The 22,045-nt window shown below is 44.2% G+C and overlaps 1 protein-coding gene across 7 annotated transcripts in view; it reads right to left on the minus strand.

The window, feature by feature from the left end:
• The window catches only part of LOC101062195 (unconventional myosin-XVIIIa-like), a 44,551-nt gene that overhangs the window by 15,917 nt on the left and 6,589 nt on the right, over nucleotides 1–22,045 (minus strand). For 2 of the 7 annotated variants that reach the window (XM_029848849.1, XM_029848847.1), the window contains 27 exons: nucleotides 21,207–21,941; nucleotides 19,939–20,022; nucleotides 18,678–18,704; nucleotides 18,077–18,130; nucleotides 17,674–17,761; nucleotides 17,243–17,349; nucleotides 16,995–17,171; nucleotides 16,676–16,886; nucleotides 16,463–16,605; nucleotides 16,264–16,364; nucleotides 16,035–16,098; nucleotides 15,669–15,813; nucleotides 13,839–14,009; nucleotides 13,202–13,292; nucleotides 12,589–12,781; nucleotides 10,647–10,733; nucleotides 9,068–9,206; nucleotides 8,599–8,758; nucleotides 8,314–8,500; nucleotides 7,775–7,991; nucleotides 7,580–7,689; nucleotides 6,577–6,642; nucleotides 5,067–5,195; nucleotides 2,039–2,182; nucleotides 1,785–1,874; nucleotides 1,525–1,644; nucleotides 1,303–1,420 (listed from right to left, as the gene is read on the minus strand). In XM_029848849.1, coding sequence (XP_029704709.1) covers nucleotides 1,303–1,420; nucleotides 1,525–1,644; nucleotides 1,785–1,874; nucleotides 2,039–2,182; nucleotides 5,067–5,195; nucleotides 6,577–6,642; nucleotides 7,580–7,689; nucleotides 7,775–7,991; nucleotides 8,314–8,500; nucleotides 8,599–8,758; nucleotides 9,068–9,206; nucleotides 10,647–10,733; nucleotides 12,589–12,781; nucleotides 13,202–13,292; nucleotides 13,839–14,009; nucleotides 15,669–15,813; nucleotides 16,035–16,098; nucleotides 16,264–16,364; nucleotides 16,463–16,605; nucleotides 16,676–16,886; nucleotides 16,995–17,171; nucleotides 17,243–17,349; nucleotides 17,674–17,761; nucleotides 18,077–18,130; nucleotides 18,678–18,704; nucleotides 19,939–20,022; nucleotides 21,207–21,842 — 3,859 coding nt within the window. In that variant the 5' untranslated portion in view covers nucleotides 21,843–21,941. The remainder of the gene's footprint in view (nucleotides 1–1,302; nucleotides 1,421–1,524; nucleotides 1,645–1,784; nucleotides 1,875–2,038; nucleotides 2,183–5,066; nucleotides 5,196–6,576; nucleotides 6,643–7,579; nucleotides 7,690–7,774; nucleotides 7,992–8,313; nucleotides 8,501–8,598; nucleotides 8,759–9,067; nucleotides 9,207–10,646; nucleotides 10,734–12,588; nucleotides 12,782–13,201; nucleotides 13,293–13,838; nucleotides 14,010–15,668; nucleotides 15,814–16,034; nucleotides 16,099–16,263; nucleotides 16,365–16,462; nucleotides 16,606–16,675; nucleotides 16,887–16,994; nucleotides 17,172–17,242; nucleotides 17,350–17,673; nucleotides 17,762–18,076; nucleotides 18,131–18,677; nucleotides 18,705–19,938; nucleotides 20,023–21,206; nucleotides 21,942–22,045) is intronic. The other 5 variants (XM_029848850.1, XM_029848846.1, XM_029848844.1 and 2 more) reach the window with 4 other exon arrangements.

The following is a 22,045-nucleotide window of genomic DNA, read 5'->3' on the forward strand; positions in this document are numbered from 1 at the left end:
TTGGTCAATGTGACACGTACATTGCTGCTTTCCTTAATACACAGATATTCATACAGCAGAAATAATGCATAAACACTGGTTTCTTTCTGGAAACTTCTTGGTAAGCTACAAGAGCATACACAGGGAGCTGCAGAGCAGCTTTTGGGTCTCAGCTCTAATCTAAGGTAAACCTGGGGGAAGAATTCAGAGCCCAATCACAATTGCAGTTTGAGGAGGACATGACTAAGTGGCACTTTCCACAGTTCTTAGCCAACCCTAATTCTGGAGCTGTCAAAGGCTATCAGAACTATAACAGCAGCCAGGCAGACATTCAGGTTCAGGTTCATTTCCAAGCCTTATCATTTTAGAGTCTGTCCATTTCTCCTTCACATAGCAACACCGGCTCCTCCATCAACACTGCTTATTAGCATATATATAGCATAATGACAACTTGCAGGGCCACCGGCTCTGATCCCAACGATTATTTTCTCATTCATCTCAGAATTCTGATACGCTCCGTAATGGCTTGTCTGCTGTGGTGGGTTGAAGGGGAGGTGGAACAGCCAAAGAAAAAAAAAAAAGTTGGACAATATGCTCTCGGCATGAGCTTACTTACCCAGCAGGTGGAGACTGATCAGCACCAGGCTTCAGCTGCATGCCTATGAAGGGACGCCTTAATCCTAAACTTTAAAACTATACTTACAATCAGTATTATGCAAGAACCCAGACTGCCATACCTCCTGCTGAGATAGACAAATAAAGCCAGAATCCTGCAGCTACAATTAATCTAAAAGCATTTTTTTAAAAATATATGCACAGTGGTGGCATGAACAGTTAAATGCTGCTTTTGACTGATGTTGATGTGCCCATTAGAGAGAGTGGGCCAAGCTGCTACCAATGTCATGTGGGCAAGACAATAAGAAAAACCTTTACAGTTTCATTTGGCAAATTAAAAGGCACAAAACCTAGGTGCAGAATACAGACTTGTCTTCTGTTGGGACTGTTGTTTCTTTTCCGAGGAATCAAGAATTCACGGGAGTTAATTGTGGACGCTGCTGGATCAAATCAATCCATTAAAGGACAACCAGCAGATAAAGGATGAAGCAATATATCACTGATGATGAAAATGCTGGCCGCACTATCTGCAAGATCTCAACGCTTCTCATTTCATAGAGCATTGAAATTTATGGCTGCAAATTGACTCTAAATCCCAAGATAGGTTCTTGGATAAAATGCGGCGATTCAAACGACGCTAACTGAAGGACACTTGGGTGCTCTGAAGATGCCTCTTAGCGACAGCTAGCAGCTCACTGCTGCACTGACCAGCGTCGTCGTCATCGTCGTTCAGTTCGCCGTTGAGCTCTGATGTTTTCATGATCCGGGCCTCCATCACCTCCATCTCCTGTGACTCTAGCTGCTTCTTCAGAACCTCAAACTTGATCTGCATGTGCAGGTACATATCAACAACAACAAAAAAGCGTGTCAGAAATGCCTTTTTTTTAATATTGCTGTTTCCTCCCTGTGAAATGTCATGAATGTATGTACCTGCAACTCCTTTAGGTCTTTTTCCAGCCGGAGTCTCTCTGATGTTTCGGTCTCCAGCAGCTGGGTTGCTGATTCACTTGTGCCTCTCTCATCAGCCAGTTCTGCCAACAATTCTGCAATCTGGACCGTAACACACACAGAGACACACACACAGTGTGTGATGCAAAACCCACAGTAAAATCGTTAGCTGAAAGTGTGTAACTCCACCAATCTTTAATAACATTCTCCCAGCATGCAGTGTCACAGGCAAAGAGTCTCACCCTGCTCTCCAATCGATCTGTGTTCAGTCTCAGCTCATTTCGCTCTTTCTCCACTCTCTCCAGCTTCAATTTCTGTTGCTGCATCTCCTCCTAGAGCACAGAATGCAACCGTGTGGATTGTGTGTGTTCGGATAGACGCACAACTGTGGCTTTTTGAATTTTGTAATGTAATTAAAACAGAAGGTGTGCAGGTTTTATAGATTTATAGACCCTAGAGGGATCTTGGGGAGGTTGGGGAGGAGAGGACTGCTCACGTCTTTGCTCCGCATCTGTTCCTCTGTGAGTTGGACCTTAATGAGGGGCTGCACTGTAGTCAAGAGTTTCCACCATGGCCAGTCCTTCACACCATGGTTCTTTTTGATGTTCTTCTGAATGCACCGGATGGCCAGATCCTGGATCTACAGACACACACGCACAAATGCAGGGGCACAAACATAATAATGTAAATGATGCAAAAGAGTGTTACTGTGATACAACTCTTTATATGCCTGTCCGCAATGTGGTGTTAGATATTAAATGGTTACACTTCAATGCAGCGATATCATAGAAAATAGCAACTAAAGCTTTGGAATTTCAATTAAAGTACTTTCAGGGCATCAGAACTCCAACTATGTGGCAATATTTGCATGTGTGTGGGCTCACAGCTATTTCACTAGACGCCAACCTTCTATGAAGAGTTTACTGCAGAGTGAGTTCCAAGGCTTGAAGCAAATTTTTGATTAATTAAATCAAACACTTTGGCAGCTAATTGCAAGCATTACACACTTCCACGCTGCTTCTGCATGAGGCTTTCTAGCAGCGGAGGCAGATTATGGCCAAGACAAATTAGAGTAACTCTGTTCTAAGCATCAGGTACACTTCACCCCGAAGGAAGCCTCTATGACCAATTAGGATTTGTCACACAGTGAAAGCCCCACCACGGAATAGAATTCAACAAATCTCTGACAGGACGGTTCAGGCAGGTTTGCCTTGTCACACAGAGTGTAGAGTAAATAGAAAACAAACAAAAAGCTCCCACTGAATAAACGCCGTGGCGGAATATTTTGGCATTTATGACACAACGTGACAACAAGGAATTTGAACTGGCAGCCATTATAAAGGATGAAATTTCTTTCATTCTCCCGCTTCTATACTTACAGTTGCTGTCAATATAATCGCTTAAAGTGTTTAGTCATGCTAAATACTAACCTTGCCCTCAAAAATGTCAAAGCTTTTGTCTACGCTAAAAAAAGAAATTCTGGGTCTCTGCATTTCTCACATGGCTGAACGAGTATTGCCTGTATGATGATAGAAAAACACAGTGCTATGAGAGGAGAAGGTTCAAATGAATAAGCACTATATGACTAGCTTTATATGTGCTGCTCTGCGACAACTTCAATGCAAACAACTTTCAAATGCATTCAGCGAGTGCCTCAAGGACAAAGCTCCCTGAGCAGTCAGTGCCTGCTGAGGCAAAATAACAGACTTTTAAAATGTCAGCCTGCCTCTTTGAGGAGAGAGTGGAAAGTGGTTGTGCTGGTAGGGCAGCAGCGGGGGGGGGGGGGGGGGTATTTTTTTTTTCCCTCTTTTTTTCTCATTTTACGACACATAGGCTTGGCATATTTTCACAAGGGTAACATGCCAGAAAATATCAATCAGGGGGACTTTCTGTCACATCCATACATATCAACCCATGGACTGTCCAAGAGGAACGAGCAAGTCCCTTCCACATTGCATCAAAGACAAATTAGCATCCGCTGCTTCTGCCTGGATGGAGCAGTTCAAACCAGGTGATCAATTTTCAAGATATTTCAGGGAAAAGCAATCGGGTATCATTACACAGTGATTATTTTAACATTGGACAACTATGCACCTAAATTTCCACATGAGGAAATAATTCCGTAACCTTTGTGCCGTGGCTTTGAGGGAATTACTCAAAACACTGAAATAGATTATTTTGATTTTCTGTTTTGGGATGCTGTGTTATATCACGTTCTTTGCGGTTAATGGCCTTTTTCAGGGCCATAATGTGACATGTCTGAACCATGCACTGATTAATAAAAGGTTCTTTTTGTAGGAAGGTGATGCTAATCAGAGATGAGGTAAAAGCCAATTAACTTTGTTTGTTCACTTAAGGACGCTCTTGTGACTTGACACACAAGAACAGAACAAGGCTGCGGCACTGGGGAACCAACAAATAAAAAACATTTATTAAAAAAATTAGTCGCAAGCGAACCTTCAAATAGTGAATTTTGAATTCCATGGCTCTCGTAAGTGCATTCAGCATCTTACCCTACAGTCAGTAATAATAGAATAAAAAGAAATTCATGCCGAGATTAAAAGAAGTCTTATCTCTCTAGTATGGATATGTCTGCGACGGATTGGGTGCGTGAAGCAGCAAGGGGGTTAATGGATTTTGCAGTTGCACAGCTGCACAGTTTTCCTTGTGGTAATATTCATTTTAAATTCAAGCAGATTAAATAGGCTTTTTTTTTTCCTGATGTGAAAAATGACCTTTGAACTTTAAAAAAATAAAACAACCTCTCTTGCTTCCCTATTCTCAACAAGCATATATTATTGTAACTGGTAAAAACAGAGATAAGAGAAGACTGCAAGAAACAGATTGACCTTATTTCAAAGGCGACTGCAGCCTCACTGGTATTTTGTACAGGGGACGAGATATTCAATCACTATAGGCGTGCGGCGCTGCTCTGGAGATGCTGGTTCCGTTTCTGCCAGTTCATCCCTGGCAAACTGATGTCATACATTCTTTTTAATAGTAATCACGGAGATGGAAGAGTGCAGTGCCCCATACATCACAGGGGAACACGTATGTGGTCCGGCGAGATGTACTCATCGCACGCTGTGAGAGAAATGGAGGCGAGGCGAAGCAGATGGCAGAGTGAGTCAGCAGCATGTTGGCTAAAGCTGCATTTGGTGGGGAGCAGTTTGATGGAGTGCGACATACCCAGACGTGTCACTATCAAACATCCTCCCTGACAGCGCTGAATAGAAGGATTACTGTACAGGTAGGAGGAAGGGAGGGTGATGGATTTGAGGAACACATTTATAATTAGTTGAGGATTTACTGCAGAGCTGCAAAGATTTATGGCAGAGCCACAGCATCGAAATTATCTTGTAGGAAAGATATTATGTGCACGGCCAGTGGAGCTCAGGCTTTTTCACCCACCTAAATGCAATAAGTCATGTATCCGTTAATTATGGCTTTTTATATATACATATATACACTTAGTGAATTAATACCAACATACACTATTATCATTAGAATTATAATTCACACACCTTTCTCTTCTTGAAGGCCTGACGTGCCAGGTATCCTCTGCAGGAAGCTTGAAACAGCGTTAGATTACGCTTGGTTTGCTCATCTCTCTGTTCCTCCAGCTTTGCCAGGGTGCCAGCTCTGAAGAACAACTACAGGAAAGCACAAGCGCACGGAGGCACAGTATATTATTGGCCAGGGACACATCAAGAGATCATGTAAAAACCACACCGGTGCAAGATAGCAAGGCTCATTTCCCTGGTGTTTAAAGTTCATTAAAGGTCAGCTTTCTTAATCCATGATGCACTGATGATGTTGAGCTCTTTAATACGTACTACTAATCAAATAGGTGCATTCATCTCTTCTTCAAGTAGGGAAATCAATTACAGATGTAAAAAAATAAGTGATTGTGGATAACATTTAAATGAGCTGGTCACACCTCATAAGCTTGGTCTTATTTTAATAATTGTATCAGCTGAGAGGGGAATAAACCAGAGATAAATTAAAAGAAGTTCATCGATGTAGCATAACAATAGGAAACTGTAATCCACACACAAAGTGCCCCTTATCTGAGCAAGAAGGCTGTGGTTAATTTATTATCTCACACATTCAGCCTGTTCTGCATCTAATCTAGGTAAAACACAGGTAAACAACCAAGTCAAAGAAATTCACAACACAGTCTATCGATACGTGGGAGTGATTATGGGATGTGAATGAATTCCAAACACCAGGCTCCTAAACTAGCACATGAGGATCTGTTTCTGCTCGAGGTCTCTCAAGTCCAAGCATCAGTAAATGCTGCTTTTCAAATTAGTGGAGTGGGAGCAGAAACTGTTTGCCTTCTATCCCCATCCGCGTCATGTGGTCCATGATTTAAAAAAAACAAACACATATGGCTATTGCCCATGATAGCCAAAGAGCTATTATCCTGTTGTCTGCGGCACCATGTTGACCACAGTGGGGTTATTTGGGGTTGGTGTAATTACCATGCAAGTAAGGCAGGTTGCTAGGAAGCCACAGGAATGCTTCGCGAATGGCCGACTGTGCGACTGTGTCCATTTCACACTCTAGTGTGGCACCATGCGAAGCTGCCTCCAAACTACTCTGGCTTCATATTTTCTAATATAATATTCTCTCTGTGCGCAGAGTGCATATGTGGGAGCATAAGTTTCACTTCTGTCTACATTACAGTCAGCCTTGATTTCCTCCTTGGCTGATGGCCACTTTTCCGGTTGACAGGATTAGACCTCAGTGCGCTGGCCATTGTTTACTGTGATAGCCTTGCAATGGTCATGGTGAAAAAAAAACCAAATAAGCCAATCAGTCGGGAAAATTTGCTGTAATGACCCTAAAAGAAGAGGGAATTGCATTCATACAGCTGGGGTGGGAGAGCAACACGTATCTCAGGTAGGCAGTGAGAAGCAAATCTTTCAGAGTTTAATGACAGAGACAGGAAAGGTGTTCAAATTAAAAACAAGCAGCATCACCACGTGCGTTTTAAAGCTGCGTTTACGGTGTGGTGGCATTACTCACCCTGCTTAGACCCATGTGGTAGATGCTCTTCTCCAAATCCAGGGACTCCAGTAACTCCTCCACTGCCTGCAGAATTGCACATGTACACAAACACACACACGTCTTTGGGCTGCTGGACCTGATGGGAATTTCTGCTGACACCGCAACACTTCACTAGTCCAGTGAAGTCCAAGTGGCGGAGCTGAACTAATGCCACAGTGCAGTTTTCCTCCCTTCTATCACACGAATTCCCAACTGGAGCTTGTTTTAAAACTAGAATGAAAAAAAAGAAATCACCCAGAACGCCAGCAAATAACAATTAAGAGCCTTTCGCCAACGCTCTCTTTGCTTGAAGCTCATGAACACTCCCGAGCAGGCCCGCTCAGAGATAATCCATATGCCATCTACAAGCTGTGTGTACTGTACACGTATTGTTGCCTCACCCCCTTCTTTCTACTCGAGCCTCCAACCTCAAAGACCACATCTAAATTACACGGGGAGAGATTTGCCACAAGCACTGAGGGGCTTTTGTTTGTCCGCGTTTCTACAGAAACTCAGCCCGAGTGCACGGACACAAGGGAAAAGAGGTTTTGTCCCCCCTATTCTTTCTCTTCCCCCTCACTCTCATTCCTCTTAAGTGGGAGTTCTGTTTCTCATTCCCACTCGATCCAGCTGTTTACAGATATACGACTCAAGAATAAGCAGTCCCAACAATCCTTCTTCATATAATTAAAATAAATCTGCAAAATAAAGGCCTTAATAAGAGACACGTCTTCCTGAATTGTCATTTTCAGCACCTACAAAGCCACAATAATACTTTGGCTTTTTAACAGTCATTATGCTGATCAGGTTAAGTAGATTAGATGCTTTCAATGGCTTTGAAAAATGAGGGTTTATTTCTCTGTCAGGTGGCTGCTGACAAATCAGGGCCAGATGTAATGAAGCTGCCTCCTCACAGCATTAATCTTGGCTGCAGGCACAGGCAGAGCAGCACATTTCTTCCCTGTCTTGCTGACTGACTTACCCTCTTCTCGTCCTTCACAATGTAATTCCTCCCGTACTTCTTCGTGAGGTGCGGCGCCAGCACATCGAAGCGGCGACGGAACTCGGAGAACACCATGTGGTCGGGGTAACCTGTGTTGTGTTCCAAGGGTTGAAATGGGTGCTTTTGGAACCGGACCTGCATCGGGCTTTAAAGGACAGTGGGCTGCCGACTCACCTTGCCTGTAGATTCGCAGCGCATCGAGCAGCTTGGAGCCGCGCAGCTGAGCGCGGAGCAGAGCTACATCCACCTGCATTTCTCCGGGCTCCCCTTGAACCTCACATTCTCCTCCTTTAAACAGGGATCCACCCAGAGCCTTGAGGGCCTCTGCTTTGGGCAACATGCAGTGAACAAAGTGAACCCTCGATCGCCGCAGAATGTCAAGGAGCGCGTCCTGGAAAAGGCAGAGTAGCGGGTGACGAAAGCTAGAAATGTGATCCAATTTGACATTCCCACTGACATTTCCACATATTTATGCTGTTCTATTATCTAAACATTATCTATTATCTAAATCTAAAGACCAACACAAATAATGCAACACAGCCATTTGTTAGCTCAGGCTTACTGTAGTGACAGCCATGGTTGGAGTCAACAGGTGGTTGTTGCATTTACAGTTGCATTAGTCAACTACCAGCTCAATATGCATGTTAAATATCACATCTCAATTTTTTAAGTCACTAATGGGAAGATACTGGGATGATAATTGTTGCTCTCACCACTTGCAGCTTTATCTGGATGCACAAAGACTTCTTCTTGACTGCCGACATGCCTGTGGAGAAGGTCTTCCTCATGCTAGTTGCCCGACGCAGGGAGAGCTGTGAGATCGCTTCAAGGCCAGCGATGGAACCGGACAGAACATTGGTTCCACCAGCTCTGCTCATGAACAAGGAACTGATGATCTTCCTGCATAAAGGGCATAAAGTGATTCAATCTGATGCTTTCCAAAATACCCCTAAAGTAACAACAGTGTCTCAAAGATGCACGTCCGGTGCCGTCCTTACTTTTGGGAGTCCAGCAGGACGCTAGTGGCGTTGGATGAAGCTGGGATCTGCTTTGCATAATTAAGCCACCCGCTGACATTGTACTCCACCCAGTCAGTGCCATAACTGTGGCCCAGCAAGAAATGATTTGCTTTTTCACTCTTTAACAGGAAAGTTTGGCCTGTTGAACACGTAGGAGGGAGTGCAAATGTCAGGATGGCACATCATGTGCATGACAAGCATGACAGGACAAGGAGCGAAGACTGGAAAAGTTTAAACTGGGCTGACTTTTCTTCTATTAGAAGACTCTTTACATTTAGTTACATTTGTAACCGTAGAAAATACCTGTTGTCAAGGTTGCCACACACACACTGTGTATATAGAGGCACGTATAGACGTCCTAATAGCGAACAGATAAAAAACGAGTTCCAACTGTATTTTTTTAAATCAGACAACATAGTTTAAAGAGTGTTCATGCATGACTGTGCACCTTTAGTCTGGCCCTCAGCGGGACCGTAGTAACTAAACAGACGCCGCAGCAGGGTTTCCTCAGATCCCCCAGGCTGCAGTCCCTCCTCCTCCATGAGCCACAAGAGGCCCCTCGCTTCATCCGTCCGCACTGATCGTACCTGTCGCACAAACAAAGCTCTGAGTGGAGTCTTAGCTGGGCAACACCACTGGAAATGCATTCACACGAGCAGCAATGTCCCCAAAAAGAATTACTAACAGCCTTCAAATTACCCAAAATACTAAAATGCTCGCTTCAAAAGCCGCTCAGAGGGGAAACCACTTTGGCGCCAGCAGGTTTATCAAGCAGCTCTGATGTCATGTAAGAAGAAACAGAACCCACAGCACTGTGACCTCAGCTGAAACCTGCACACTCAAGGCGAACTACATCTGATAGCGCCGACAAGCTTCCCTCTACCTCAGCTGGTCCGAAGGAGATAAGATGCAGTTGTACCTGTTCATTTGGAAAGCTCCGTAACTGTACTGTTAGGTGGCGCAGAGATCTATGGCTTTAGGCATTTATATAATGAACCCTACAGAGCTGTCCACAAAAGACTGATGCAGAGGTATCTCGGATTGGTAGGAAATATGCTGCTACATTACTAATGTCTGCAGTGGGGCTGCAAGATTTTGAACAGACCAAAAAATGTAGCATTAGATTAATCATAATACATTTATGGAGAAGGTTAGTAATATGGCAAAAATTTAAATGGGGGGCTCACTCATACATTTTTCAAAAGTTCAAAACACAGTTTGATTTATTCAAACATTCAAAGTTTAAAAACTGGGCTTTTTTTTTACCAGTGACTTGTAGAGTAATTTCACTCTGCGGATGACAGCGAGTCATCCACGAGGTCATCCACAAGGTCGTCCACGAGTCCACCCTGGCAGCATTAACACCCGAAAAATGTTGCAGGCAACATTCTTATCAGCAGGGTGCACAACACGGACCTCAAATGCAGCGGAGAGGAGCATCATTTTGATAGAGATGTGAAGATTACGGCTGCTAACACGGGCAGTGATTGAGCACCGAGAGAGGAGAAAACACCGCCACATCTTTTCACGCCAAGTATCAGATGTTTGGAGTTTAGACTTTAGACTCTGAGAAATCATTGTTTGTTTTTGCTTTCTTTTTCAGGGTGCAGTCCTGCAGTTCACTATTTTCTGGTGACATTCCCATTACAGGGTGAACCCGTTACAAAGTAAAGCACTCAAAATTCTTTTGAAATGATCACAAAATGATGTACGACTCTCTAAACTGTGCCATTTCTGTTTCCATGGCGCACATCACAGGCTGCAAAGGCCTAACATCAATTTTTGTTGCTGAAGTCAATTCTCTAACCTTTCTTTTTCTGCCCCAACCCACTCACCATTAATTTTTAGGAAAGAAAAAAAAGAAATGTTCTAAAAACTGATATTCATTGCTGTGCCCAGAGACGACCCTGAAAGGTTCGCCATTCCCGAGGTACTTTCATGAGCAATGAGGAGGATGTGACTTTTTTTTTTCTTTTTTAAACAGGTTTTTGCACAAAATACCAATAAAATTGAGTCAACAGACATACCAGAGTTTGACTGGAGGCCTGGTCTACCACAGAAACAGACAGAGATGTGCTGGGCTCCGTGTCATCCAAAGCGAGCTCTATGTTCTCCTGAGGGAAAACAGGCAGATTGACAGAACCTTTAATGCCGTCTGAAGATGCAAACCAACATTTTCTGCAAGAGAAGAGTAAATCAAGATATGGAAAAAATAAATATGCTCGACTTTTTTTTCAGATCCTTTTAAGAAGCCAAGGTGATTGACAGGGTTTAAGCAGCCTAGACAGCTTTGGAGCTTTGGGTTATTATCTCTCAGTGGAGGGTAATAATAATCTTTCTTTTTGGCAAGAGTTTCAGAACTTTATTAATAGAAACCAAATGTCACTCTTGTGAAGATAAAGACATTTTTGTTGTGATTGTTTTTGTGTCATCTTAAAAATACGTTAATAATAAACCCCACTCAAACATTCAAGATTTGTTAATGACCATTTATGGTGGCATGCGACTTTCGTCTACATAAAATAAGGAACCTGCTCGAATTTGTGTCAATTGAGGGGCTGTTGAGACAGAAACCCCTCGCTGCGCACGAGCCTTCCTCCCCTAAGTCAATGTGGAGTCACGGGCAGAGCTGCAATCAACAGAAAATGAAGCTGCGATCATTTCATTCCACTGTGGGTTTAGTGGGTTTATCTATCTAACTGCTGAGGAAATGACTTCATTTCATATGGGGATTTCTTGGCCTTTATTGAAATTTAACAATAAAGACCTGATGAGATATTTAGATTTAGATATTTGTTTTGCCATCTTGCTAAAACAAAGATGCTTTATTAGATGTAAGGAAACTAAAATCCAGACAAATCTTTTAGACTAACAAGAGCATTTGTCCTATAAAGAGATTGTTTCCCCTGTGAAGAAATGGAAACTCTAAGGGGTTTCATTACCGCTGCAGCTAATAGCATTTCTAGGATGAATTGGAAATAAATTCCCCAAATTATGTGTCGTAGAGCAAACCTGGCCAAGTTGGAAAAGTGTGTTACTGTGAGACTAGTAATTCAAGGTAAAAGGCAATATGGGGGGGGGGGGATACCTCAAAGAAATATATGTGGAGCAAAAAAATTTAAAAAGTATATATATATATATATATATATATATATATATATATATATATATATATATATATACACACAAAAAGCTGCACAATACAAAGTATCTGCCAGTGTCTGTGGGCTTAATTAGTCACTTCAGGTGCTTTCCATAATGAGATTGACCCACTTTTCAATGGCAGTTTCACAACTTCTTCTTACTTAAAGGTGCACCAAGAATTACACTGCATGGGTTTATGCAATACCTCATTTCACTGTGGTTCCTTTTATCCCAGACGGGGGACGTGGGCGAGAAATCCCAGGCTCCTCCATCACAGTATTAAAAGTAATGTGAGTAGAATTTCTTTTTAACTTTGGAGTGCTATCAACCAGGTTCTGAATCAGAATGACATCCCCAATATGGTTGGATATACTCACATTAGTCATGAAAGAAAACCTCTGATATATTTTCCTTTAAAACTTTTAAAATCGTAAAGCTGCCAGTGCCTGAGCTCTTGCAGCCCGGGAATGCTCGAGAGATAAAATCAAAGGAGGACAGAAGGAATCTTCCCTTCATCAAGTCGCGGTGCAGCTGGGCGTGTCTCCCAAAGGCGGTTGTAAGTGACTTCACTTTGATCCCTGGCTGAAGAGGTGAAGATTGGCATCACTAATGAGAAGCCCTAACGCATGAACGCAGCTTGTCTCAGCCCATGACAGGTGGGAGGGATGGTGTGTCTGATATGTGAAGATTTGCACTATTGGAGTTGATATGTCTGAGATAAAACAGAACACGGTGCAGGGAGAGAATAGAGAAGGAGGGTGAAGAGCCGTGCATGCGTGTGTGTGTGTGTGTGTGTGTGGTCTAGAGAATATCACATGTCCTTGCCTCTTTGTATCTCTCCAACTCGTGAACGAAGGTCCGCTGATGGAAGAGCGCGTGCAGACGTTCTTGTGTGTAGTTGTGGCAAAGGTCCTCAAAGGTCGCGCAGTATTCACGCTTCACCAGCCTGGGGTTTTGGAAGCCTGGAGTGTCCACAATCAGCAGAGAGCACAGGGAGTTCTGTCCAGATTTCAGTGCTCTGGAGCGCACAGGGCAAACACATATGTGTACGCAAACATTAGCACTCTGCTACTAGAGGCAACATTAGATGGATTAAACCCTCTGCATCTAACCCTTAAATGTAACCTTAGCTATCTGCAAAGGTTCCCCAACTTTAACCCACAACCCAGAGGCGATCCTGCCAACCCACCCTGGTGGTTCAAGAGTCCTAACCCTCACTTAAAAACAGACTTTTTCTCTAAGCTTTTTTTAAAACCCCTGAAAATTCCATTATATTGATTTTTTTTCCAGTTACCAGGATTCCAAAATAAATCAACTGTTGGGCTACATCAAAAACATTCTTTTAATAATACATCTTCCACTCAAGCAACAGCATAACCTTTCAGTATGGTACCCTTGAAGGAAGTACCGGATAAGGAAAAATAAAAGAAGCACAAACCGGTTTAATAAAGAAATGAGGACGGTGAAGATTTCAGAGTAAAGCCCAGATGCAAAGGCCTCCAAACACTCCATAGCTGTAGCCTTGGATCCTGGTACAAGAAGCAGCCAAGCAGAAAAGAGACCACATCCATATTTCAACATTAAATAGCACAATGTACAAGCTACAGGAGAGCGAAGGTGGCAACATTTTGGAAATGCAGAAAGCATTTGAACTGATGCGGGCCTGATTTAGATGTCCGTCAGAAAAAACCCTGAACGTGAATAGCAGTAATAGCCCTCAGCCTTTGTACAGACACCATGTCTTTCTTTGAGGACATGCGTGCGTCTACACTGCATTCAGACCCATTTTGGGTGTCAGAGGACCTGCGAGTGGGTGAAAAATCAATATGAGGCAATTATGATTCCCAGTGAATAAATGAATAGGTTTGTTTGTCTTAACACAATGTGCACGCGATTGTGTCAATAGCCGTTGCAAAGCTGTTGTATTCATTACTAAGATAAGCTTTAGCTCCTTCACAGCCTCAGGTGATGGGCGCAGATGCGTGCTTCTGCATATGTGGAAACAAGACTCGAGTCGGACAGAGGAGACGAATCTGGAAGGAAGAGCGTTTGGGTAAATGTGGTTTGTGCTGTACCTGCATCTGCTGTGCCAATTTCCTCAACCGCCCGGCGAACAGAACCAGATCTGGGCAGGGTGCCCTTGGCCTGGTGCTTGAAGATGGAGGAGGAGAGTTCCTCTAGGGTGCCGCCCAGCAAGTATGCTGCCTTCTGGGCCCACTCATGACGTGCAAATTGTTTCCTGCCAGCTGAGACACATGCATGAAAACCTCCATTAGCTCTCCTGTCAGCTACTCCAGGGACGCGGCTGCAGCCCTGGTACATTTGTGTCTCTGACAGGTTAGGATTATGTGTTTGGTCAAGCTAACAATGACGCAGCTGGTGAGAAAGCATGCTCAGGAGGTGGCTTCAATATGTGTGTACAAATAAAGAGAGGCCCGGTTAAACTGCGTCTATTGTTTCATTCCATCGTACACGCTGTTCAAATTATAGCCCCGGAGAGCATGTGGGGAAATATTAAAGAGGACAAAATTAATTTATTTACAGACGTGGTCGTCTCCTTTAATCCAGTGGCTGAGTGACAGAAACATGCAGATAGGCGCACGAGCATCGGCTTTAATCCACCATGAAGTTATATCCTCAGAGGCTTAAGAAAGGAAACTTTGGGGAATTTCACGCAGCAGAGTGGGCTCTATCTGTTTCATCAGCACAGCTACTTTCCAGGCGATAAGCACATTCAAATATGATGTTTGATCGATTTAAATTATTCAAATTAACAGGCAAAACAGAAAATTGTGTTATAACTTTGGTTCTGAAACAATCTAAAGTTTATTATTATTACTCACAAACGAATATATACATCAGTAAATAAATGCACTATGTTTTACATCGAGGTCAGCCCATTTTTAAAGAGATGGCACATCTCTACAGTGCACGGAGAGAAGCCTGTCCATCACAGAGGGACCCGTGAAATCATCTTAATGGAGGAGAGATCAGTGCTGCCCTCTGGTGTTACAACATGGACATGCACCGCAATGACGCACCCGCTCAGTTACTTTTTTAGTCTGCGGAAGAGTCACAACACACGCTTAGTCTTTTGGTGATTACACTATGAATAAGATGATCTGATTGGAATGAATCCTTTTTTTTCCGGGATGAGGGGGGGGGGGGGGGGGGGGGGGGGGCATTCTCAGTTCTCTAGCTCATAGGTTTTGACCTTTCATTATAATAACTTTTGAGTGAAGTAAAGGGCGGTAGCATCCTGGAGACGATGAAGGTGATTCGTCTGGAAATGTGACTGAGAGGCATTTCTTAATCTTGCTTTAAAATTAAATTAAAATGCGGTGGAAGTGCGCTACAATTAAACCTCGTCACGTGCGTGTTTGCGCGTGGGGCTGGGGGGGGGCGGGGGGGTTCTCATTCTTATTCCCTTTTCACCTAAACTTTCAAAACAAAGACACAGCCTCATATCTGAGATGAGTTCCCGCTAGAGCTCTGACAACAACGTAGCAAAAAGAAAGGAGCTTCGAGCCAAAACCAAATAGATGTTTTTCGTCCTTGAAATGTGACAGTGTTTGTCAACAATTAAACTCTGGTGGCGTGCCAGAGGAGCCGTCTGCGTTCCTCGTGTCATTCAGTAAGGGCCAATAAGGTCACGCGAACAGATGCTCGGCCAAATTTCAAATATATCAATTTACATAAATGAGCGTTAACCAAAGTCCAAGACTATAAAAATCAATCTGACATCTACATACGTTGTAGTTTTAAACGCCTATCACATTTCCCAGATAAAGCCTTTTCTTTCCGACATACATACTGTGTGAAGTGCAAATCCAAGGTGATCTGCCTTTTATAGCATGTGCTGTATTGTTGAAAGAATGGAAAGCTCTTCGGATTAACAGTCTCACCCTTGGTGGCTCCGGCAGCACCGAGATGGTAGATCGCAGCGAGGACGAGCCAGAAGGCCTTCTGTTCATCACCGCTGATCCCCAGTACCTTCATGGCTGCTTGGAGTTTGGAAAACTGCTGGGAGGCGCGTTGCTTCTCCTCTGTCTAACAGATAGCATATAGAGTCCTCCATGAATACAACAGAATCCCCAAAACCTCGTCAAAATCAAATACCTTATGTTAGAAATGAGAAAAATCTACATAGAAACGTGCAGCCAGCTCTTTCTTATTCAGAATAAAGGGTGTTATTCTGTCCTCTCAAGGTTTTAAATCACTGCTTTTCTTCAGGGGAGAAAAAAAAGGGGGTTGATAAAGGTAGGATATACTTTTGTCTGAGGCGTGATTTTGAAAGCGTCGTTCTCGGCAAAGTGGTTGAGGTGCAGCTCAGTCCTGAGGAAGAAACGAGACCACAAGGTCAACCATCATATCTGCTGCCTCCTCTGATTAAATTTAGGGCAACACTAATTTATCTCTGCAGTGAATCAACATATTAATCCGACACGGAGCCGCAGTTTTATCGTGAATTTTAACTGGCGCGATGGCAGCGAACCTGACCTGAGTGAGCTGTCTGCTCCGGCTATCAGGTAGTAAAAGACATTAAAAGTCGTCTCTCCTTCTGGTCTTCTTGTCACCCTCATCTTCTCCAGAAGCATCGTCTGCCAGGTAACGACAGAAAGGGATGATGATTTGTCACGTGGCTAGAGAGCAAGTACAAGAATAACCAGAGTAGCTGGAGAAGGACCTGAGCAAGTACCTGAATGGAGGCTGAAGTCACCAGACCTGCCTGGTCAAAGTCCAGAGAAACAACGTGGGAGAAGCGGCTGGCGTTTCCATTCAGACAGGTGGACACATTTCCAAAGGCCTCTAACGCGGTGTAGACTGCCTGCCATTTCTCTGCTACGCACCACAAATAACAACCACATTACAATGTTTCTAACTTTCAATATTTGGGCCAGTGGAGACCGACCGGAGAAGGTCTTGTTGGTGCTGCCAGCGATGGTGAGGAGGTACTGGATGATGTGCTGGCAGTTGGTGGTCTTTCCACTCCCACTCTTGCCCAACAAAACGATGGACTGATCCTGTCGAGTGGTGAGGAGGTGCCTGTAGGCCGCCTGGGCTGTGCCGTAGATGTGAGGGGCCGTGTCCTCCCTCCTGCAGCCCTTAAACATCTGCATCACCTGGGAAAAAAGAAGACAAGAAAGAGGGAGGAATGTCCCAGAAAATATGGATAATGCATTTGTCTTTATTCAGAAACTGGCTTTTTATATGCGGAGGCTGCAGCTTACCTTTTCAGAGTACATGGAGGGGGAGCTAATGGGGTTAATAACCACCATGTTGGGCCCAGCGTGGGTGTGCACCAGGTTACTGCCGTACCGCTGTCGCAGAGAGTGCATCACGCTCGACTCGTTTAAGTACTGCAGGGAGGCCAGGTCTTCCACGCGGTCCAACGTCGGAGGGTTCGCCTGGAATGTAAAGCCAGACGTGGTTGCATCTGTAACTAATGCGGCTCGGCGCTCTTGTGATGATTGACTACCTTCTCGACATCATCTTCGTCCACATCCAATAGAGATCCATCGCTCTCCAGGCGGATTTTCACCTTCCCCTCTGGCAGGCTGCCCGCCTCTGTCTTCAGGAGGGTTGCTGCATCAAACACACCCAAAAAAATGGAGCATAATTGTTGTGACGTCCGACTCCGACCTGACAGCAATGTGGCCCTACGTCAAAAATAGCTTGAGATCGCTCACACACAGCCCCAGGTAAATTGGAATAGTCACCTGTTTTAACATTAAAACATCCAAATCTTTTTTTAAGATCCAACAGCCTGACTGTTTAATCTGTCAATCACGCCGAACAGAAACAAGAAGCGCCATGACATGAGAGTAGGGACAGATTTCACTTTGAAACGTAAATAAAGATCAAACATTCACCCAAAAATCGTTTACTGTTAATGAAGTCTCTACTAACCCAAAGAAAATCCATCCTTGTGCACGAGCCAGACTTTTTCTGTGTTGTACCAGGCTTTCTCTGCTGTAATCTGCTCCTCGGTCCTCCCCTGTTAAATTTAAGAAAACATTTTTTAATTAGAACAGCATATTAACCTCCAAACCTCATAACGGAGTTCCACAAGGATCCTACAGAGGATTTCCCACAATTCACACTCAGATATCCCAGAGTACTGTTTGTGTAGAGTACTCTGGATTTGTGGAAAATGCACAATTCACCCTCACAACACCTTCATTTACAAGTACTGGGTAGTGCACTACAGGGGAACTAAAGTACAAAGAAAAAAAGTGCAGGATGGGACTGAACGGACTAACTACAGAACCATGAACCCAACCAAAACTAGTCAGACGGAGCTGGATCAGACCTGAGCTGCAGCTGAGTGTGCTGCCTGAAGGATGGCCACCGGGTCCTCAACATGCTAGAAATGGACCAGAGAAGAAGTAGAAGTCAAGAGCATAGTTGGTTGGGGGATGTTCCAGGTGGAAGATCAACAGCAATGAAGGACAATACATGCATACTTAGAAACAAACCCAGAGGAAAACAGGAATCTTTAAGAAAATTCAGTGCATTAAGGGATTAAAATGCACACTCAGTTTAAAGTGTTGGACTGTAAGGAAATTAGCAGTCACATTTAATAAGATTTACAAGTGCATTAAAGTATAAATGCAACACACCAATATATTGTATAATAATGCGCATTCATCGGATTAGGATTTAGCAAAGTAGCTTCTGGTAGGTACGCATGAACAGCAGGTAGAGGACAGGGAAGCTGCACTAAAAATGAGAGCGAAAAATCCCAGAGTTGACTTTTGGTGAGTGCTGTTTTACATCACTTCACATCAGTCCATGCCCTGAACCATGAATGCCCCGCACAGAATGGCGTGGGGAAACACGGGAAGGCGGTCTGGGACAGACGGGGTCAGTCAGAGGACGTCGAAGTGAGATTCTCGACGGGTAAATCGCACCTGGGAGGGTTTGTGGGCCTTGGCGCTCTGGCCACGCAAACAGCGAACAGGACGGCAGCAAGCGAGCACCCGACAGTCCACAGAGAAGCAAAGAGTATTGGAAATAGTTTGAGAGGAGGGCAGAGCAGGAGAAAAATGCAAAACACAACTGCACTGGACTTTCAGAGAGGAGATGTCCAAATGACAGCAGGCCTCCACAACTAGAGGTATAAGCTGCGCTTCCTTTTCAAAAACGATGAGAGGAAAGCCTCGGGGAAAGTGGAACACTGAAGTGAACCGGTTACGCAGAAAATCCATCCTAAAAGGTTACTTCTGAGAGGACTGATTCTCTAACAATACGAGCATCGCGTTTATTTCCCCCTCGTTTTTAACCTACATGATGTTTAGAACCGCCTAAATCCCCCTGACACTATTGCCGTTCATAATTCCCAAAACAGAGCTTTATTAAAGTGTTAAACCCATCATATTTGTCGTGATTTATAACTGGTAAAACTGAGCCCTATACATTTTAAGACCTACTATTAATGATTTATCTGCATGTTGTGCTGCTGGGAGGGTACGTTATTACACAGGCTCGTTAGGCCTTTCAAACAGCAATTAAACATCCATAAATGTTGACGTTTTCGCCCTTAACCATAAATTCAGATTTATTTTTGCACAAACTTAAGAAATAATAAGACTGGGTGTGTCAATAATCATTTTCAAAAGGTCACAGGTAAATCAAAGTTAAATAGGCAATGAGTCACTTCATTAAAAAGGTTAATAACTGTAACTGCAGCTCGTGTTACGTTATTATCATCTGCTGAGTGCAGTGAGAAAAGACGCGCACATACTCCAGCCTGCAGATTCATTCCCTGCTGACCTTTTAGCTGATGTGCCTTCACAGATTTTAAGCTTTTACGTTAGTGTAGACCTGCTTGATTTTGGACACTTTTCCTCCTTTTTGGTTAAGCAGGTGCAGCGTGCCCGCAGCCTTTACACGCATGGCACAGCCAAAGAAATAAACAAGAGTTACATCTTTGCCAGCCCCAGAGCAGATCTTCCTTGCAGGCTTGTACTCTTCCTCTGTAGGACTCGAATCGGGGCCCTGGCAGATGATTTAAAGGCTCTCTGTGATCATGGACCCCAAGGTTTTTGCTGTGATTGTCCACTTTAGACAAACTACAGACATGCAGATATTTGCTACTTCATCTATATGAAAACACGGCATGGCTTATGAATAAAACACACATAGTTGTTCCACCGAGACGAACACACACACCTGTTTATTGGCTGCAGACTGAGCCTGAGGCGTCGCAGCGGGGGGCAGCTTACAGTTGGGAGCCGCAGGGGGGCCAGATGCTTCCTTAGCAATTAAACAATATATTCAGTGTTCAAATGTTCAAACACACCCAGAGATGGAAAACAACACGAGGAGATGAAACCGAGGACAAATGTTAACCTTCGCACACACGCACGCTCATGCCGATTAAATTTTCCAATTAATTCAACCAGGAAATGAGTGAGGGGGGGGGAAGGACTGTTAATGAAAAGGGGCTCATTAAGCACTACGGCAAACAGAATAATGGTTCAGGTTTTGTTTATCAGTGGTTTTTTAAGCACCAATCTGTTGAAAATAATTATATCGGTTTTCAGTGGCGCCGCCAAACCCCACTGCAACAGAGTCGAGCGAGCAAAACTTTTTCAGCCAGACGTTCCACTGGGATCAATACTTCTCTGACACAAATATGCTGCTGTCTGAATTTGAATTATATTTAAAGTTTGGTCAGTGCTGTTATAAGTTTGGAAAAGAAAAAAGGGCAAGACTCGACCACATTTATCCTCGGTGCGTCCCAAAGTCCAAAGAAATGGCTGAGAGGGCGACTGTGGTCGTCGACGACAGCATCATTTTTATTTAATGTTGCAGTTTAATAATAGATCACACTCAAATACGCATTTCAGCGAAGTTCTGCTGCAGGCATTAGGAACTCTATCATACTTTCCTTCAGCTTACAAAGCGTTTAAACGACCCAAACTGCCAGATTTTCTAAAACGCCACAAACAGACAGCTTATGCAAGTTTAGAAACCAACAACCACAAGATAAAGAGCATTATCTCCAGGCTGCAACCAGCGATTTAAGAATAAATAGCTGAAAATACCGACGGCGGTCTCAGTTTTCCAGCCAAAAGCATTTGTCTGCAAGGCTCTTAATTGGCCAGAACTAATGATTCGCTTACTCCGTAACACATCGCTTGAATCCCTATCAGATTTCCCAGAGAGATGCCCCTACCCCAGTGACCCACAGCAGTGAGAGCACATCTTCAAATACTCTGGCTGGAGTCGGAGTAATGAGACACAGTTCAGTGCTTGCAGACGACTCTGAATGACCAGACTGGGTGCAGTCCATGAGCGCTCTCTCATGCCTGCTGATTAAGCCTGATCATTCACTTGGCTTCTGCGTAGCTGTGAGAAGGCTGCAGGTGAATGTTAATATCATCTGTCATGCGCCACCCACAGTTAAATAGCAGAGTTAGTTCGGCAGGCAGTACCTCTGGTTTCTTGATAGAAAATGGACGGGGCTTTGGGATGAAACCTGCAGGAGGAGCCAGAGGGTCAGTCCTGGCGACAGGAATGAAGCCAGGAGGCCTGGCAAGGGGGGTTGGTTTGGGGGGACCCGGACTGGCTTTTCTGGCAGGGATGAACCCAGGTGGAGGAGTCAACAGATTCTGTTTTGGAGCAGGTATGAAACCAGGGGGAGGGGCCAAAGGGTTGGCTTTTGGAACTGGAGGACTGACCATTTTTGACTGTGGCGCAACAGCTGCGATCTCAGGCTCCTCTCTTATTTCCATTGCAGGTTTGTCCTCCTCCTTCTCCTCCTCCTCCCCTGTTGTCTCTTTGTCCTCATCCTGCCTCACCTCTTCCTTCACATCATCTTTGCGGTCCTGGGTGCGGGTGCGAGGGCGGTGCTCCTTGGTTCTACCTCTGCCCATCAGGCTGGTCAGACCCACTGAGATATCATCTCTGTCCTCTGCAGAGGCTCTGGTGTTCCTGGTGTCAGCTGTGGCAGCGTCGGACACTGGCTGGCTCTGCTGCTCCGGACCAGCAGGAATCACCCGTCTAACCACCCTCCTCACGACCCTCACCACCTTTTTACCGCCCGTGCTCTGCGCCTGTTCGTCTCCCATGTCAGATTGGATCTCTGTTGATGCAGATGACTGTGGGACACTTTCTGTCTCTAATCCAGGTCTTGTACCACCCTGAGCTGCACTTGGATCTGCACCAGACTGGATATTAACAGTTTCATAAATATCAGCAATCCATGGTTGGCATCTCAAAACTGTATATTTTGATTCAATATTTTATAAAAGTATTTTATAAAAGGTGAAGC

This window comes from Takifugu rubripes, chromosome 15 (genome assembly GCF_901000725.2).
Source record: "Takifugu rubripes chromosome 15, fTakRub1.2, whole genome shotgun sequence".
NCBI classification, from domain to species: domain Eukaryota; kingdom Metazoa; phylum Chordata; class Actinopteri; order Tetraodontiformes; family Tetraodontidae; genus Takifugu; species Takifugu rubripes.